The 19,191-nt window shown below is 36.7% G+C and overlaps 2 protein-coding genes across 3 annotated transcripts in view; one reads left to right on the top strand and one right to left on the bottom strand.

The window, feature by feature from the left end:
• Nucleotides 1–11,268, bottom strand: part of HMMR (hyaluronan mediated motility receptor) — a 29,166-nt gene extending 17,898 nt beyond the window's left edge. Inside the window, exons 1-7 of the mRNA XM_061188432.1 lie at nt 11,192–11,268; nt 7,849–7,947; nt 7,314–7,393; nt 4,995–5,042; nt 1,790–1,978; nt 671–757; nt 480–580 (exon numbers count right to left, since the gene is read on the bottom strand). Coding sequence (XP_061044415.1) covers nt 480–580; nt 671–757; nt 1,790–1,978; nt 4,995–5,042; nt 7,314–7,393; nt 7,849–7,947; nt 11,192–11,237 — 650 coding nt within the window. The 5' untranslated portion in view covers nt 11,238–11,268. The remainder of the gene's footprint in view (nt 1–479; nt 581–670; nt 758–1,789; nt 1,979–4,994; nt 5,043–7,313; nt 7,394–7,848; nt 7,948–11,191) is intronic.
• A 391-nt stretch (nt 11,269–11,659) lies between these two features.
• On the top strand, nt 11,660–18,099 carry NUDCD2 (NudC domain containing 2). Of its 2 annotated transcripts, none has more exons than XM_061188431.1 (4): nt 11,660–12,115; nt 14,674–14,722; nt 15,333–15,409; nt 17,614–18,099. In XM_061188431.1, exons 1-4 carry the CDS (start codon nt 11,927–11,929, stop codon nt 17,695–17,697), a joined length of 399 nt encoding a protein of 132 aa, XP_061044414.1. In that variant the 5' UTR covers nt 11,660–11,926; the 3' UTR covers nt 17,698–18,099. The 2 variants fall into 2 exon arrangements, with proteins under 2 accessions (XP_061044414.1, XP_061044413.1); XM_061188430.1 differs by having other exon boundaries at nt 11,666–12,115; nt 15,258–15,409; nt 17,614–18,088.
• Nucleotides 18,100–19,191: the final 1,092 nt, after the last annotated feature.

The raw sequence follows: 19,191 nt of genomic DNA, 5'->3' as shown, positions 1-19,191 counted from the left end.
ACCTTATTTGGGTGGTGGTTATACAGGTGTATACAATTGTCAAAAGTCACTAAACTGAATACTTATGATCTGTGCATTTTACTGTATACGAATTACAGCTGAGTAATAAAAAGGAGGCTAGGATTGTGCATTAATCACAGCTTCCTATACCAATACTTCTCAGTTTTGGTCTCACTACAACCTCCATAAGATTATGTTGTTAGAAAGACTATGAGTCTTTCCTCATCATTGATATAGAAGATGTACAAAAGTAATACATTCATACATCTTTCAGCATAAAATGTTTGGGAATGATTAGGGCTCAGCTGTCACTTAGGAAGAGAAATAGGGCAAGTAGAGGCAGGCAATGAGGTAAGTATGAAGGGAAGGTTAAAGTCGCAGTAAACAATAACTAGCCGAGAAAGGTAAATCAAAAATTGGTTACACACACACACACAAATTGGTTATACAAAGGAATCTCTTTCCTTTTAGTCACTCACAGTTTCCCCTCAAGTTGTGCTATTTTCTCCTGAGACTCTTCGAGATTCTTCTGGGTGACCTGCAGCTTCACCTCCATGCCTTCTTGTTTAGCCATCATGCTCTACACAACAGAAATATCTGTTTTAGGAAATGAGAACTTGTTCAGATCCCCCATTCCAGACACAGCAAACTTACCAAAGGTATCACTCACCTTCATCTTTATTTCTCTTTTGTTTCTAAGTTTCATCAACTCAAGGCTTAGAATTCTCAAATTCTTCTGGTTACTATCATCAGAAAACTAAGTACAACAAACATAAAAAATCGAGAAATATTTTCTATTAAGTCCTGTAAAAAAATCACTTAAATATTGATTATCTATTATTGGGACTATTATTTGCCTACAACATACTCTGGTAGAGAAAAGAGCCAGGATTACTGGTTTTACACTACTACTGTTCTTGTCTCTCCTTTTCCTTCATGTGACTTTCTGGTCTACTTTTGAAATCAGCTTCAGTGGTCATTTATCTGTATATGCTAGAAAGTCCACTGTGTGGCTCTAAAACAAGCTTCTTGGAGAGAATTTCGTAAAGTGCGTTTGCTTAACAAAATGCATCTGCATTGTTTGGTCTACTTTGAAATATGCAGACTATAGGGTCCATCGCAGGCCTAATAAATCAGAATCGCCCTGAGTGGGGAGCAGGAATCTGCCCTCTTCCCCGTGCTTAATTCTTACGCATCCTTACTCCCTCTGTAAGCAAAGAGCTCAGCACATTACAGGCCCTGAATAAATGACTCTTATTAAGCTGAACAGTGATTTACAGCTTCCTTCTACTTCTGTAAAAAAGCAAGACGACCATGTTAAGTCCTTTAAGATCATTAGTATATTAATATTGATAAATACAATTTACCTACTGAACACATTTAGTCCACACAATTATTCATTTCCCACTATATTTCCAAAAGGATTTGAGATGGAAGCTTGCTATTATGCTATTATTTATTTCAGAGAAAGATCTTTAAAGATACTGCTAGATGTAAATTCTGCAACATTTATTAGTGGCCTTATTTATTGGGGGTGACTTTGAAGAAGGTGAGAAAATGTCAGACATTAAAACAAAAAGTAAACTTTTTTGTTTATAACCTCTTATGTGCCAGGCACCAAAATAAAAAAGATGCAATAATAATTCCTACTGGAAGCAGCTTAATATTTAAAGTACATTTAGTGAAGGAAAATGACTGAACTAGGCCTAAAATTCCCAAACAGCTATATGAGAAAAAAAACATGTGTATTATTTATTCAATTGTAAATATTATCATGAGGTTCAAATACCTTAGATTTTAGTAGCTCATTAGTCCTGGTTAATTCAATAAGCTGTTTTTCAAGTGAAGCATTACTTGCAGAGAGAGATGTTTTTTCCCTGACGGCAGCATTTAGCTTTGCTTCCATCTTCTCCAACTCAGCTTCCAGATCCTGGATCCGCTTGTCCTGAGCACCACGTTCCTGCACAAGAACACGAATCTGGACAGAAACAAGGTGATGAATGAATAATTCACTGATTACTGCCAACATAATCACTAAATGCTACTGATAATCAAAATATTAAAGTTCTAGACAAACTTCTGATTGTGACATGATGCTCTTAGATATTCTTAGCTGTTTCAGCAATCATATTTATTTTATGACACATCTTGAAAAACTGTAAGCATTTTAAGAACAGAGGATTTGAACTGTCATAAACTTCTAGGTGTAATTAAACTGTTTATTCACTTTTAAGGTATTTCTACCTATAAAAGTTCTTCTTTACTCTAGTTCTAATTATAGGAAGTCAAATTATAGCTTGAAATGCTAAATATCTTTTTCATTTCTGGGAAAGCAGAACTGGGCTTCTGAGTAGGACATGGTAGGCATCAGCAAGCCATCATTCCTATTGCAATTACTAGGTAAAAACCAAAACCTAAATAAAAAACACATACTTGTCAACAGAAAATGTGGAAGCCAGAAGACAATGAAACGTTTAAAATGTATGCAGAAAATCTGCCAATCAAAAATTCTATTCCCAATGAAAATATCCTTTAAAAATATGGTGACATACAGATGTTTTCAGAGGGGGAAAAAAAAAAGGCTGAGAGTATTTGTCAACAGTAGAACTGCATAAGGAATTCTAAAGGAAGTTTTTCAGGCTGAAGGAAAGTGATCCCAGGTGTTTGTAAGATATGCACTTTAAGGACATAGATAGATTGACAATAAAGGGATCGGAAAAGATTTACCATGTAAGCATTAAACAAAAGAAAGCTGGTATGGCTATGTTAATATCATACAAAGTAGACTTTAAGGCAAAAAATATTACTAGGAATAAAGAATTTTACGGGTAAAAGATTATTTCAAGAGGAAGACATAATCTTAAATTTGTTGTGCACAACAAAGTAATATCATAACTTCAAAATATACAAAGCAAAAACTGACAGAATTAAAAAGATAAATAGACTAATCCCCAGAGCTACAAATTTAAAAATACCTTTCTCAGTAACTGATAGAATAAGCAGACAAAAATATCAGTACAGATAAAGACCTGAAGAAAACTGTTAAACAGCTTGAACTAATTGTCATATATAGACCACTATAACCAACAAGTGCATATACATTCTTTTCTAGTGCACATGAAACATTTACCAAAATAGACTATTAGCTGGGTATAAAAGTATCAAGAAAGCACAGCTGCATTAAATCACATGAAAAGTATTTTCTAGCCTTATTGGCTTTGTATTCATACTAATCTCAGTATTCTAAGCCAATTGCTTTAACTAAAAATATATCAAGCACCACTTATATATATAGCTGTAAACTAGATGCTAGGGACTGAACGAGCTTTAAGATTCCCTACCATAAGATTCCTTATGCCTACATTATTGGTTTAAAACCAATGCTGATAGCACAGCATAAAGCAGAAAAAAGGAGGCTGAGATTATCTACATCACACTTTTTTCAGCTAAGGAAACTTAAGCTCCAAAAAAGGACTGTAAATTCAAGCGCCTACATGACCAAGCAAATAATATAAATAAGAGAGCCAGGCGAGGACTGACTGAGCAAATGTGGGGTCTAAAGAAGGCAACGGATGCGGAAACTGTGCTATCAGATCTTCTAATTTTGCAAGAGAAGTCAGAAATCTGAATTTGTTTTGCATGATATTTTACTTTTAAATATTGATAATTAATTCAAATTAATCAAACAAACAACAAATACTGTAGGGCTTAAATAAAGTAGAGCTGTATTTGTCAAAAATTTCTATTTTAAAAGATTATGTAACTGATACAAATTACCAGTTCTAATCCTGGCACTGCCACTCACTCACCAGCTATCTCATAGAGACTCAGAGACACTCAGTTACTATATATCTAAGTATTAACTCCTACATCATAGGCATGTATCCTCAATGAAATGATAGCCAATATTACTAAAATAAATACAAAAAGGATCAGAGCAACAAGGGCAGAGATTTGCAAAGTTATTTTGACATATTCTTGATCTTAAGCCACATTTAACTGTAATCAATAGTAAGTTTTAATACGTCAAAAGAATATGTCTAGGGGACTTCCCTGGCGGTCCAGTGGTTAAGACTCCACGTTTCCAATGCAGGGGGCACAGGTTTGATCCCTGGTTGGGGAACTAAGATCCCACATGCCATGTGGTGTGGCCAAAAAATATAAATAAATAAATAAATAGAAAATTCTTAAAAAAAAAAAAAAAGAATATGTCTACTAGAAAGAGTTGCTCAGTAATGGAAACACAGAAAAAAGACTGCCAGAAAAGCAAAGCTGGCAGTGACCAGCCTCGCCCTGCTTAGGGAAGTAGGCAGGTTTTTTTAGGTCAGCTTTGCTCAATACAGATTTCTGCTACGATGGAAATGCACTGTGCAGTATGGTAGCCACTTACCACAAGTGCCTATTGAGCAGCTGAAATGTGACTAGTGGAACTGAAGAACTGAATTCTTAATTTTATTTAAATAGAGACACGCGGTGAATGGCTACTATATTGGATAGTACAGGCAGTAGGTCATTTTATCCTTGAGGAAGGCATATACCTATAGTGCAGAGATGCAGTAAGTTAGCACAACTCCATCACAATTCAAATAACCTGCTAGGATTTCATGCTCACCAAGTTTTCTAGCTAGTTCCTGTCTTAACACATAGATTACTATATAGGAAGAGTGTATGCTATGAGTAAAGGTTAATATTTGATCCACGTATAGTTGTAATAAACTAACATATTGAGTTTTAGTTATCAGTTTTTCATGAAGTAGATCACCTTGAATCCATCCCTTAGTATGCTAACAAACTGCATACCACATTGACAACCAAGCTGTAAAATATGGTATCCAAGCCAAGGATTGGTTACCCTGTAGGTACTGGCCTGGATGGTACATATGCCTCACTATACGACTCCTCAAATAGCAACAGAATCCTTGCCTCTTAACTATGTGTAACTCTTTTCCCATTATATTGCACTTACTTTTCAGTAAGTTGAAAGTATTGCTTACCTCTTTTTCCAACATCTTCAAATCTTTTTCATTCTTTTGAGATTCTTTCTATTTGAAAATCAAAGAACAGAGACAATCAAATTTAAGTGCCACAAATACCATAGCCAAATTTGATTTTTAGTTATCAGAAAAGATTAAGGGTTCCAAACATTTCACTGACTCTATAAAATATTTTGTAAGTGACTTACCTAGCAAATGAAGGAAAAGGTTCTTCAAATCTTAAAATATTTCAGGCTTGAACATTTTTACCCCAATAGATGAGGCTTTTGCTAACAAGTCCACTGAAAAGAACAGGTCCTCTTTTCTAACGTTAAACAGCAATACATTTTAAATACTTAAGTATGCTATCTCAGAAAAAAAAAAGACTCTTAAAAAGAGAAATCAGGGCTTTCCTGGTGGCGCAGTGGTTGGGAATCCGCCTGCCAATGCGGGGAGCGCGGGTTCGGGTCCTGGTCCGGGGGGATCCCGCGTGACGCGGAGCAACTGAGCCCGTGCGCCGCAACTACTGAGCCTGCACTCTAGAGCGCGCGAGCCACAGCTGCTGAAGCCCACCTGCCGCGGCTGCTGGGGCCCGCGCGCCTAGAGCCTGTGCTCCGCAGGGAGAGGCCACCGCAGTGGGAGGCCCGTGCACCGCAACGAAGAGTGGCCCCCTGATCGCCGCGGCTGGAGAAGGCCCGTGCGCAGCGGCGAGGACCCAATGCAGCCAAAAATAAATAAAATAAATTTATTTAAAAAAAAAAAAGAGAAATCAGCTTAAACTTAGATCCCAAATATGAAAAAAAACTACAAGTGCAAAAACATAAAGAAAAACTGAAATAATACAAACTGATTCTAATCTACTCATTGCCTTTATTCTCAATAAGATGTATTTTTACGTATCTTTTTATATCCAACAGCCTTTCTGAGATAATGGCCCAAAACAGAATATCTATCTTTTCCATCTAAAGATGGAAGAAAAGTCATAAACACCTTGAACAAAATGTGTTTCATATATTTCTAAGTTGGGGGAGGGCCACCAGTCTCATGTTTATTAATTTCACGCCTGATAGCATTTTCTACCAAGGAAGGCCTATTACGTAGGAGTTTTACACAAACTTGTTTGTAATTTAGTTTTAAATTTCAGAACTGTTTCTCCAAGAAATTCAAGTCAAGAAATTTACATCAATTTCCAAGAAAAGGGTATCTGTGTCAGTGCTGCCCATAAAAATATAATGCAAACTAGGTACATATTTTCAAATTTTCTAGTAGCCATATTTAAAAGGTAAAATTTTTAATAATACATTTTACTTTACCCAAGATATCAAAAATATTATTTCAACATGTCATTAGTATAAAATTATTAACAAGATATTTTATATTTTTGGTACTAGGTCTTCAAAATTTGCTGTATATTTTACACTTACAGCACGTCTCAATTCAGATGCTAAGTTTTCATTAGAAATATCTATCTATATTTAGATTTCACAAAATATACAGATGAAAAAGTAGATTCACATACCCAAGTTATTCCAAAAACATTTAAGTTTTATAACAACAGAATCGAGTATCAGTTTTTAACTACCCATTAATTAAAATTAAATAATACTAAAAATTCAATTCTTCACTTTCAAGTGCTCAGTAGCACATGTGGCTGATCACTTCCATATTGGACAACAGCTCTTTTTTTATAGAACAAGAGACTTAGGTAATCGCCAAATTAATGAACGAGAATAAGCTTAACTTATAGCTTTGATTTCCCAACTCTGAATCTTTTCACATTAAAATACCAAGTTGTACAACTCCTTAAGGAAGTACAACTTGCTTTATGAACTAATGGAAACCGTAATAGTAGGCTCTTGCAAAAGCTATAACATGAAGTTATTAAGAATTTAATCTCCTACCACTCCTTGGCAGTTTCTGAGTAGCAAACCTGTTTTAGGCATTAGAAGTTTTTTCCTTTTTCTTCGCCAATATTTACTCTTCCGCCAAAACAAACAAAACCAGAACAACTCAAATTATGGTAACTAACAAATCAAAGCATTGCATAATTTTTAAAGGCTTACTAAATATTACAAAATTTACCCAGCTATAGAAATGACTGAGAAGTGGAGACCATTTTGTAATTCTGAACTAAGGGCACATTTAAACACAATATATTTAGTAATGACCCAGGCAGGTACATAAAGCCTGCTAGAGTTCCAATGATAATGTTCTACTAATTTACAGACTTACCAATAACCTTAATTTATACACTTAACCCATTCTAGTCAAATACAGTACCTTTCAGAAATATTTTCATATTACAGTTTATAAACCAGCTAGAATATAAGAGCTCCTTACCTTTAATCCCGAAGTCTTAACTTTTCTTGATGAAGCAGGCAAGGTAGTATCTTTGTCAACATTAAGATTTTGTTGAGATTCTGCTATAAAACAAATTGTACAGATCATGGTTTGTGCTTACATATTTGAACCACAGACAAAACACAATTCTCAAATTTCTTATAGCAATATAAAGTTATTCTTTTCTTGATTGTACATTTTCAAATAATTAGTTGCAAAATATTTTTTACACATCTCTTTCCTGATTTTCCTAATATTCTTTCTAATATTCTCCAACAGAGAGTTAAAGTAACCGAAAAGGAAAACTACATATCTATGGCATCTTGCTTAATTTTCCTGGTTATACGACAGTGTAATGATGAAAGTGTTATTCTGAAGTTGACCCTTTTGTAAATCTATCAATTAAGAAAAATTAAATATAGGTGTAGCTTCACATTTTTAGAAATACTACAGCATCTTTAAATTTAAATACTGTTTTCTTAACTTCAAAATTCACAAGATCATATAACCGTTATTTTATTTTGGGATCAATTACCTTTTTGTTTTTTAAACCTTTGTGACTTCCGAAAGGATACTGGTCCTTTTAATACTTCTGAAGTTTTAACATCATAAGCACCTGGAGATGGTGCACATCCTAGAGGAAACATAAAATATTAAAATCTCATCTAATGTGACTTATGATCTTAAGTTAAAAACATGTCTTACAAATATTATATGATATTTATATGTGGAATCTAAAAATTAATACAAATGAATATATATGCAAAGCAGACACAGACTCACAGACATGGGAAACAAACTTATGGATACCAAAGGGGAGCAAGGGGGGAGGGACAAATTAAGTGTATGGGATTAACACATACAAACTACTACACATAAAACAGATAAGCAACAAGGATCTCCTGTGTAGCACAGGGAATTATATTCAATATCTTATAATAACCTATAATAGAAAATAATCTGAAAAAAATATAATTGAATCACCTTGCTGTACACCTGAAACTAACACAATATTGTAAATCAACTATACTTCAGTTAAAAAAAAGTCATAGTAAAGTGAGTAATATAAATGTAAAAATACTATTAATAAATTGCTTCTTTTTCTAATTTAAAAAAATGATATAAATGAACTTATCTACAAAACAGAAAAAGACTCACAGATTTCGAAAACAAAGTTATGGTTACCGAAAGGGAAACATGGGGAGGAGGGATAAATTAGGAGCTTGGGATTAACATATACACACATACATATCTATATAAAATAGATAACCAACAAGACCTACTGTATAGCACATGAAACTCTGCTCAATATTCTGTAATAACCTATATGGCAAAAGAATCTAAAAAAGAATGAATATATGTGTATGTATAACTGAATCACTATGCTGTACACCTGAAACTAACACAACACTGTAAATCAACTATACTCCAATAAAATTAAAAAAAAAATTGCTTCCTTTGTTTTCAAATGTAAAAATAGCACCCATTTGATATTAGGCTTCTCTGTGAAGAACAATATCATTATCTTCCCAAATGACCTTTATTTCAATTGGGTCAAAGGAACACAGACAACTGAGCAAAACAACAAAGACAGTTTTGGGATGAACATTGTGTCAGAACAAGCAATACAGCTTTGTTATTAAGGATTGAATATAAGAAATAAAATATTTGGAATCAACTCTACTCAGAGAGATTCACTGAGGTAACTATCACCAGATTTTAGAAATGAAGCTACTAAAAATGTCTAGCCCTCAAGATTTAGCTTGGAATAAAAATTTAGTGACGATCCATCTCTGTCTAATATCAATACACCAGAAAATTTATAAAGCCATGTTATGCAAAGTACAAACTACGCTAGACTATATTTCTATGTTCCAGCAATTTATACTGTATAACCTCATGTAACTGGATCCAGTCCCAAATCGAAGGCATTTCCGAGTGCTTATGCAAAGCTGACTTGAGATCCGGCTCTTACTTACTTTAGATCTCAGCCTGGAGGTCGCCTCTTCCAGTTTTCTCCAAATCCCCAAATCAAGCTAGAAACCTCCATTCCACAGCAGCCTACGCATATTGTTACTATCACAGAACTTCTTGCAGTTTTGTAATGGGTTATAATAATGTACTTATCCATCTCCCACCTTAGACAAAACTGCTTGAAGTTAGGGACAGTCTCAATCATTTCCCTTTCCTCAGTATTTAGCTCAGGGTTGAGTTTGGCAGTGTGGCAAAGAAAACAGAAAGTTACTTGGGATGTGGGATTGGGAATAGAGTTTTGTATAGTAATCAGCTAGATGGATGTTCAAATCCAGCTTTGCCTGCCAATCAATAGATAATACTATATGCCAGGTACTTTGCAGTCATAGGGAGAAGATGATGAATAAGAACATTATACTCTCTCCTTTTCCAGTCTAGCTTTAAGACCCCTGGAAAGTTATTTCTATTTGAGACTGATTCTTTATTTACGAAACAGGAATAAAAAATAGTATCTACCTCACACTTCGGTTGTTAGGATTTCTGGAGTAATACGAGAAATCACTACAGTGCCACACACACACACACACACACACACACACACACACACAAAGCATCAAATAAATGGTAACTTATTACTCTTGAAACTATGAGCCTGAAATTTTGTGTAATTGGAAAAAGCAGTTTAATCTATTATAAAGCAAGCAAACAAACAAATCTCCTTAAAAGACACACTGCTGACAGAACTTAGAGTAGGTTCTTTGAATGTCTGGAAAATTATATGGTTCTTGAGTCTTCTAATTAAAAAATATGCTTGTGCTGATGCATTTGCTCCCTTGGCCTTCCTTTGTGAGCAGAGGTCTTTTCCATTTGCATTTTAGCTAATAGAAATTAAGGTGTAATGAGTGACTGTTAAAAGTGTACATTATAAAGGATAAATCATGAGCTTTGATATTAAGCTCTGTCACTTACAGGCTGCTCAGTACAGTTACAAAACCCCTTAGTGTCCTCAGCTGTAAAATGAGGACAATATCAGTACCTGCCTCACCTGGCTGTTGGCAAGAATAAACCAGATCTAGTAGGGAAGACCTTAGCATAGTCCCTGCATACAGTGAGTAGCCACTAAATGATGAATGCCTTACCAACCACATGGAAGGCTTCATCGTTATTGTGCTTTTGCACCGCAGTGGTTAGGAGCACAGGATGGGTTCGTGGAGGCCTGGTTTCAAGCCCCAGTTCTGACAGTTCGGATTGTGTAACATTTAGCAAATAGTCTCCATCTCTTTATCAATAAAATAATGAATAATAGGGATTTGGGGGAAATAAAATAGAACTAATAATCTATGTAAAGACTTAGTGTGGTGCCTGGGGTACTGTCAAAATTAGCTCCCATTACTTCATCTATAGTGTTTTCAGTAAGTGCTACTGCCATAATTTTACACCCATAAACTGCCTTTACCAGTCTTCCTTCTTTTACGCCTGAATGGGATATCCAAAAGAAATCCACAAGTTCAAATCAAAAGCAATAGTAAAAAAATATATATATATATTTTTTGACAGTGAGGCCTTCGGACTTGACCAACAAATAGCTATCAATGCTTCCTAATTCCTATTCCCTTCCCTCTGCTTTAGTTTCTCCACAGCACTGTTTATTGGCTGCATTCTCCAATTGAAGGTAAGCTTCATGGAGCAGGGATTTTGCTTCGCTCGCTGTTGTAAACTTATCATTCTGAATAGTGCTTGGCATGTAGTAAAACCTTAGCATGTGTTTCAGGAAAATGAATCAATTAAGTGAGCCCCATCCCAGCCCTAAAAATCGCCTTCTATTTGCCTCTGATGAAGGGAACCAAGAGGGGCAAGGGGCGTGAGAGCATCTTTTGTCCCCCAGATCCCTTCCCCGTACGCACCAGAAGGGTCATTGAATCGTTTCAGGGGCGCCTTAGAAAAGGACATGCTGACGACCAGCTGCACAAAACCGAAGGTTTCTAAGGTGCTCCTCGGCAACTTCCTGCGGCTTGTTAGGCCCCAATCGCTTCAAATTCAAATCTCCCCGCTTATTCCCCGCCCACCCAACTTTAACCAATCGGAAAGCCAAAGTCTTGGGCACATCAATCCAGGACGGGAACATCCACAGAGCATGCGTACTCGGTTCTTGCAGCGTCCAATTAGGTGATCTGTTTAGGCTACCATCCAATAGGAGACTATTACTGCCTCCTCTCGCCCCTCCCCCCTCCACACGGGCCCCTCCCCCCTCCACACGGGCCCAACCCCTACTGGCGTTACTCAATTTTAACTACGCACCAGCAGCATTTGCGCAAGCGCAGTTCACATCAAAGAATTTTCAGTCGCTTTTGACGTCATATTGGTGGCAGTGTAATGAATTCTGACTTTACTGGTTCCAGTCCTCTCGCATCGTTCCTTGGATGTAAACTTTTCCGGATTTCAGTTCGTTAAACCTGGGTCCTGCCAGTGTCCTAAATGGCCCCTGAAAGGGAAAAACGAACACGAGCGGAGACTTCAGGTTACCTTCCTGCGCATGTGCAGTGACCCGAGCGGAGAAGCCGGGGCGTGGCTCGAACGCGGAGATTCTGTGCGTGCGCTCGGCTCGCTCGGTGCCACCGCGGCCGGGAGGCGACTGGAGTATGTCAGCCCCGTTTGAGGAGCGCAGTGGGGTGGTTCCGTGCGCAACACCGTGGGGCCAGTGGTACCAGACCTTGGAGGAGGTGTTCATTGAAGTTCAGGTGCCGCCAGGCACTCGCGCCCAGGATATTCAGTGCGGCCTGCAGAGCCGGCATGTGGCGCTGGCCGTGGGGGGCCGCGAGATCCTCAAGGTAGCGGCAGGTTGGGGCTTGTGCTCAGTTTCTTCCCGGCCCCCTCAGATCTCTGAGTGCTAGAGTTCATAGTTCCTTGGAAAGACTGGTCTGCGGAGACCCCACCCTCAGGGCCAGTCCTGAGTTGAGGTGGGAATTTTGAGTACGCCACTTTTCCTGGCTTTGTTTCTAAGCCAAATGAAGCTGTTTGTTTTGTTCCTCTGCGGGTCTTCAGCTGAGAAGTGCTTAACTAGATCGTTGAAGGAACAAATACTTATGGTACCTATACTTTCTTCCAGGCACTGATCTCGGTGCTAGTAGGACAGCGGTGAACGAGCCAGATAATGTTCCCGCACTCAAGAGAGGTTATGCTCTTGTAAGAGTCGTAATTAAACTAATAAATATTTAGGCAGTTATAAGAAAATAAAGATGAAAATAAAGGATAAAGATGTCAATGAGGATTCGAAGGTGATGTCAGGTGATTTATTTTCTCATCTGAAATTAGAAAAATTCTGCTCGTGTGTGGAGTGGTTAAGCAGTGTCAAGAGGTCGTAAAGAAAATAATATCCCTTTTATTCTCATCAGTACCCTTTGGATCTGGTACCCATTTTTTCCTTGTTAAAATTTATAGTTAAATTCAGTTAAGTTGAAGTTAGATTTCTTTCTCAGATTAGATGCCCAAGATATTTGATGGCAGTGTTGTGTAATGGTCAAGGGATATTACTTGGTAAGATACCTGGCTTTGTCATTTTTCCAGTTTTGTAACCTTGGGCAAGAGATTATTCATTGTTTAAGCCTTCATCCACAAAGTGGGGTAATTATAGTACCTTTCTCAGGATTGTTTTGAGCATAGCATGGTGAGTGAAGAGCTTGGAGTAAGTAGTGACTGGTATGTAATAAGCTCACACTACGTGTTAGTTATTATTATTTTATATGAAAGGGTTTTGAGTGCCTCAGAGAAAAGGAAGATTCATGTGAAAGACATTGATTTATGTCAGCTTGGATCTTGATGACCTTTCTGAATAGTTGCGCAATTTTGTGCGGTTTACTGAACGGTGATTTAATATTACATGTCAAATTTACTTTAGTAAATTCAGTTAATTTGCAATAGCTTAGGGAATTTAGCAATAACTCTAACTCCAGGATTTTAGACAAGTAGGATTTTTTTCCACTGGTATTGACATGAAAAGAATGTGTTTTCTTTTTTTAATGTGACATTTTAATTTCATTTCCTACAACAAATCAAAATGGATTTTAGCAAATGCATTCTCTTTTAAACTTATATTTTGCTTAGTTCTTTCTTAAAACGAGTTTCTGAAAAATCAGTGACAACTCATCTGACCTCAGATGTACAGTATGTGCTTTAAATTTTTTTTAATGCTAAATTGCCCTACAAAGAGATTGAACCAGTTTTATTTATTTATTTATTTTATTGTATTTTTCTTAACATCTTTATTGCAGTATAATTGCTTTACAATGGTGTGTTAGTTTCTGCTTTATAACAAAGTGAATCAGCTATACATATACATATATCCCCATATCTCCTCCCTCTTGTGTCTCCCTCCCACCCTTCCCTATCCCACCCCTCTAGGTCGTCAGAAAGCACTGAGCTGATCTCCCTGTGCTATGCGGCTGCTTCCCACTAGCTGTCTATTTTACATTTGGTAGTGTATATATGTCCATGCTACTCTGTCTCACTTCGTCCCAGCTTACCCTTCCCCCTCCCCGTTTCCTCAAGTCTATTCTCTACGTCTGTACCTTTATTCCTGTCCTGCCCCTAGGTTCCTCAGAACCTTTTTTTTTTTTTTTTTAAGATTCCATATATATGTGTTAGCATACAGTATTTGTTTTTCTCTTTCTGCCTTACTTCACTCTGTATGACAGACTCTAGGTCCATCCACTTCACTACAAATAACTCAATTTCGTTTCTTTTTATGGCTGAGTAATATTCCATTGTATATATGTGCCACATCTTCTTTATCCATTCATCTGTCGATGGACACTTAGGTTACTTCCATGTCCTGGCTATTGTAAATGGAGCTGCAGTGAACATTGTGGTACATGGCTCTTTTTGAATTACAGTTTTCTCAGGGTATATGCCCAGTAGTGGGACTGCTGGGTTGTATCGTAGTTCTGTTTTTAGGTTTTTAAAAGTTTATTTTAAAAGACATTATTTCTTCTTAGTATCCACAGGAGAGCTCTTCTTGTAGTTTATTATAGTTGGTAAAGTTAAAGCATTTCAGATACTAACTTCACATTTGGCCAATCAGTGATCATTAGTATTTCTTCATTTTCTAAAAATTAAGGAGCCCTTATCTTTCTGTAGAGAGCCCTGTGTTCTTTGTCGTAGTATATATTCCGTAGTGTAAACTAGGTTCTGTTTCACTCACTAGGAGGGAACTTAGGGTTGAGCACCTATCGGTGTGTTGAAATGGTATAAAATGTGATCTCCCTACTCTAAACAAATTAAGTAATTATATGTGGATTAGATGGGAAGTAAGGTAAGTCTTAAATCATGAAAACTTTATGAAAATTAATGGAATTTCTTTATTTTTAGTACTCATATGTGTATTTTTCAGGGCAAACTCTTTGATTCTACAATAGCTGATGAGGGAACGTGGACTTTGGGTAAGGGTAATCTATTATATTTCTTAGAATCTTTTTAAAAATTAATTTTGTCTTAGAAATTAGTATGTTTCCCCCTGCTGTAGATTTGCAGCTTTGGAAGATATAGTAAAAGAAATGTATTGAAAACAATTGTATGTCAAGCTTCCCTAATGATTTTTTTTTTTTTTTAAATAAATTTATTTATTTATTTATTTACTTTTGGCTGTGTTGGGTCTTCGTTTCTGTGCAAGGGCTTTCTCCAGTTGCGGCGAGCGGGGGCCACTCTTCATCGTGGTGCGCGGGCCTCTCACTGTCGCGGCCTCTCCCGTTGCGGAGCACAGGCTCCAGACGCGCAGGCTCACTAGTTGTGGCTCACGGGCCTAGCTGCTCCGCGGCATGTGGGATCTTCCCGGACCGGGGCACGAACCCGTGTCCCCTGCATTGGCAGGCGGATTCCTAACCACTGCACCACCAGGGAAGCCCTCCCTAATGATTTTTGAAAATACAAATTAATGATTAACTCTGATTTCTTTGTGATTTTTGTTTGTTTGTTTAGAGGATAGAAAAATGGTCCGTATTGTTCTTACAAAGACAAAGAGAGATGCGGCAAATTGTTGGACTTCTCTTCTAGAATCTGGATATGCAGCTGATCCTTGGGTGCAAGACCAAATGCAGAGAAAACTTACATTAGAGAGATTCCAGAAAGAAGTAAGTCAGATGAATGTATGAATATGTATAGTTAAACATTTTAAGCTCATAGAATAATTATTATTTGAAATTAAAACTCAAATGTGGTTTTAAAAAATTACTAAAATTCTTCAAAGAAATTCTTTAAGTTAAATGGTTAGAAAAATGACTGGCCTTTCCATATATGGATTTGCATGCCTCAACTAAGAAGTCCTCATGCCACAACTAAGAGCCTTCATGCTGCAACTAAACATGCCGCAACAAAGATGCCGAGTGCTGCAACTAAGACCCAGTGCAGCCAAAAAAAAAAAAAAAAATGTCTTCGGTCTCTTTCCCTACTAGTACATACAGATAAAATTCATTACTTTTAACTGCTTTAGAGTGTTCCCTAGTTTGAGTGTATCGTTATTATTTAGCTGTTCCTCTTTCATGAGATTTAGATTTCTCTGTGTCTATTTCAAACAGTTTGTACTTTCATCTCTGAAAATATTCAAATTTTCCTTTAAGATAGATATATGGGAGAATTATTACTGGATCAAACCACTGTTAAAGTTTTGATGGATAATTTCCATCTATATGATGGTGATTCCCAAACGTATGTCTCTGGCCTGGACTTTTCTCCTGAATGTTGGACTTGCATATCCAGCTGCCTATTTAACATCTTCACTTTTCTGTCTAATAGACATGTCAAACTCAACATGTCCAATGTGAACTCCCTAATTTCCCGCCCACATTTGTCCTACCTATGGCCTTCTCATCTCACGTGATGGAAACTGGTTGTTCAGATTAAAAAAATCTGGGGAATCATCCTCCATTCCTCTCTCTCTCACACCCTATCCAATTGTCAGGAAACCTTACTGGCATGGCCTTCTAGATATATTCAGGATTTGATCACTCATCACCACCAACTCTACTACCACTCTCACCTGGAACACCTCTAACGTCTTGCCTGGGTTACTCTAATGACCTTTTAATTGTTCTCTTTACCTGTACCCTTGCCAAGCTACCGTCTTCTGAAAATAGCAGTTAGAGCAGTCCTTTTAAAATGCATGTCAGATTATATCACTTCTCAGAACTCTTTCACTCAAGTAGAAGACAAAGTCTTTTACAAGGCCCTAATTGATCTGGTCCTCCATGGTGTCTCTGACCTCCTCTCCTACTACTGCCCCCCTCATTCATTCTGCTCTAGCCATACTGGCCTTTTTGCTGTTCATTAAACATGCCTGGCCTTTTGACTGCAATGGTCTTCTCCCAAAGCTTAGCTAATTTCTTTACTGTTTTCAAGTCATTTCTCAATGAAGCATACTTTGATCATTCTATTTAAATACTCTAATCTCCTCATTTTCCTTACTTGCCCTACTTTTCTTCTTTTTTTTTTTTCCTGTACTATAGCACTTAGGAACTTTTAACACACTAGATCATGGGGTTGGCAAACTATGGCCACTGGTCAAATCCAGCCCACTGCCTGTTTTTGAAGGAAAGTTTTACTGGAACACAGCTATGCTCATTTGTTTGTGTATTGTCTTTCATATAGCCACAGCAGAATTAAGTAGTTATGACAGAGACTATATGACCTTCAAAGCCTAAAGTATTTACTACCTGGCTCTTTACAGAAAAGCTTGCTGACCCCTGCTGTAGGTAATTTAGGGTTTATTATTTGTCTCCTCCTGTTAGAATGTAATCTCCACCAGAACATGGATCTTTGTCTATTTTGTTCATTCTTAAATTCCACATGCCTCTCATGGTGTCTTCTGAACAGTAGGAACTCAATAGATGTTTGTTGAATAAATGAAATGCCTCTAAAAATACTGAAGCCTGAGGTAGTACTTACTCCAAAAGATTGTCGTGAGGATTGAGTATTTTAAAATATATATAGCTCTTAGAACCCTGCCTGGCATGTAATAAGCTCTCAAAAAATGCTAGCTATTAAAAATCTGTTTATACACTGATGGTAAAGTATATGTTTGCCCATACACTTGTCAACATTGTAGTATGCATATTGATCTTCTAAATATTTGTAAATATGAAAGTTGAAAAAGTACCTCATAGTTTTAGGTTCCACTTTGGTGATTACAGTGAGGTTTGATATCTTTTCACATGTTTATTGTCCATTTAGATTTCCTTTTTTGTCAATTGCTGGTTTATATCTTTTTACCATTTTCCTTTTGGGTTACTTATATTTTTCCTTATAAGTTTTATAATGCTTTTTTTTTCATATTTTTTAGAATCCTGGTTTTGACTTCAGTGGAGCAGAAATCTCAGGAAACTACACTAAAGGTGGACCAGATTTCTCAAATCTTGAGAAATAACTGCCATCTTCTTGCTGCATTTTGTGGATCCTAGCAGATGTTGCCAGCTTAATCAAAGGAACAGATTATGTGGTGGAAGAAAAATGTGAATGTCTGCAGTTAACAAATTGCAAAATATATTTAAATATGGTTCTAAAAATTGCATTCAAATATGAGTTACATAGGAAACATCTTAAATACTGTAGGAACTATTCTGTTGATATACGGTAACTTTTTTTTTGGACTTGTTTTTGCTCAGCATGAAGTTTTATATGCTGCATTTTACTAATTTCATATTTAACCTTTATTTTTAATACAAAAATCTTTAGGGTATAGATCATGTGAAATGACAGGGTGCCATCAGGGAAAATTAAGTTTTTCTTTCAATAAGTGTGATGCAGGAATAATGTTCAATAAACTTTTCTAAATAGGAATTGTGTACCTCTTTGTCTAAGTGTACCAGTTCATACAAGGAAATTGTATTACTGAAAAAAATTTTCAGAAAGGAAAAAATCCACAGATATATTCTAAGTTAATTTTAAGAGTTACTGAAATTTTCTGTATTAGTATATTATTCCTTGAGAGATGCCTTTAAGTCAAGAAATTGAAAAATAGTTAAAAACCTATCAATAAGAATAGATTAGTACAAAAGAGAATTGGTGAGGTGAATATGGTTATTGGGGGAATCCTTTGTTAGTGACAAAAACAAATTATAGTCAATGGTTAAAAGTCAGTGACGACATTTTGATCTGCAGTGATCCAGACATATAGGTAAGAATTGTCTTGAAGTTTTACTTCATCTTTTTTATGTCCTTTCTAATTTTAAATATTTTAAAGAGTCTTAAATGTATTGAAAAGTTACAAGTAAGGTACACAGAATTGTTTTCTTCCTGACTCTTCAGGTTTGTGTGTAAGTTGATAACTTGATGCCCCATCACCTCTGAGTACCTTAGTGTGTATTTCCTTCGAAGGACATGCTGCTACATAGCTACAATACAATCATTAAAATCAGGAAAGTAGCATTGACACATTATGACCACCTAATCCTTGGACCGTCATTCCATTCAAGTTTACTTATTGTCCCAATAATGTTCTTTATAGCAAAAGGGTCCAGTCAGAATCATGCCGTGCCTTTATTTTATTTTTTTTGCCATGCCACATGGCTTGGGGGATCTTAGTTCCCTGACCAGGGATTGAACTTGGGCCGCCGTCAGTGAAAATGTGCTAGGTCCTAACCACTGGCCCGCTAGGGAATTCCCCATGCCTTGCCTTTAATATCAGGGTCTTTAGTCTGCTTCAGACTGGAACAAGTCTTCATTTTAACCGTGACTTTTACAGCCTTGGCTCTTTTGAAGATTACAGGCTAGTTTTGTACACCTCTGTCATTGTGAATTTTGTTCGATGTTTCTTCATGATTAGAATCAGGTTATGAATCTGTGACAGGACTGTTGCAGGAGTGATGCTGTGTTCTTTCTGTATCCTAAGTTATTAGTTTCAATTTATCCTTTTTCTGAT

This window comes from Eubalaena glacialis, chromosome 4 (assembly GCF_028564815.1).
Source record: "Eubalaena glacialis isolate mEubGla1 chromosome 4, mEubGla1.1.hap2.+ XY, whole genome shotgun sequence".
Taxonomy (NCBI): Eukaryota; Metazoa; Chordata; class Mammalia; order Artiodactyla; family Balaenidae; genus Eubalaena; species Eubalaena glacialis.
Note: the sequence above shows the minus strand (reverse complement) of the source record. Positions and strands in the feature narration are given on the sequence as shown.

Coding starts and splice junctions, on each gene's coding strand:
- NUDCD2 (XM_061188430.1), top strand. CDS start 11,927: ATGTCAGCCCCGTTTGAGGAGCGCAGTGGGGTGGTTCCGTGCGCAACA. Junction 14,723..15,257: donor TGAGGGAACGTGGACTTTGG/GTAAGGGTAATC, acceptor TTGTTTGTTTAG/AGGATAGAAAAATGGTCCGT. Junction 15,410..17,613: donor TAGAGAGATTCCAGAAAGAA/GTAAGTCAGATG, acceptor CATATTTTTTAG/AATCCTGGTTTTGACTTCAG.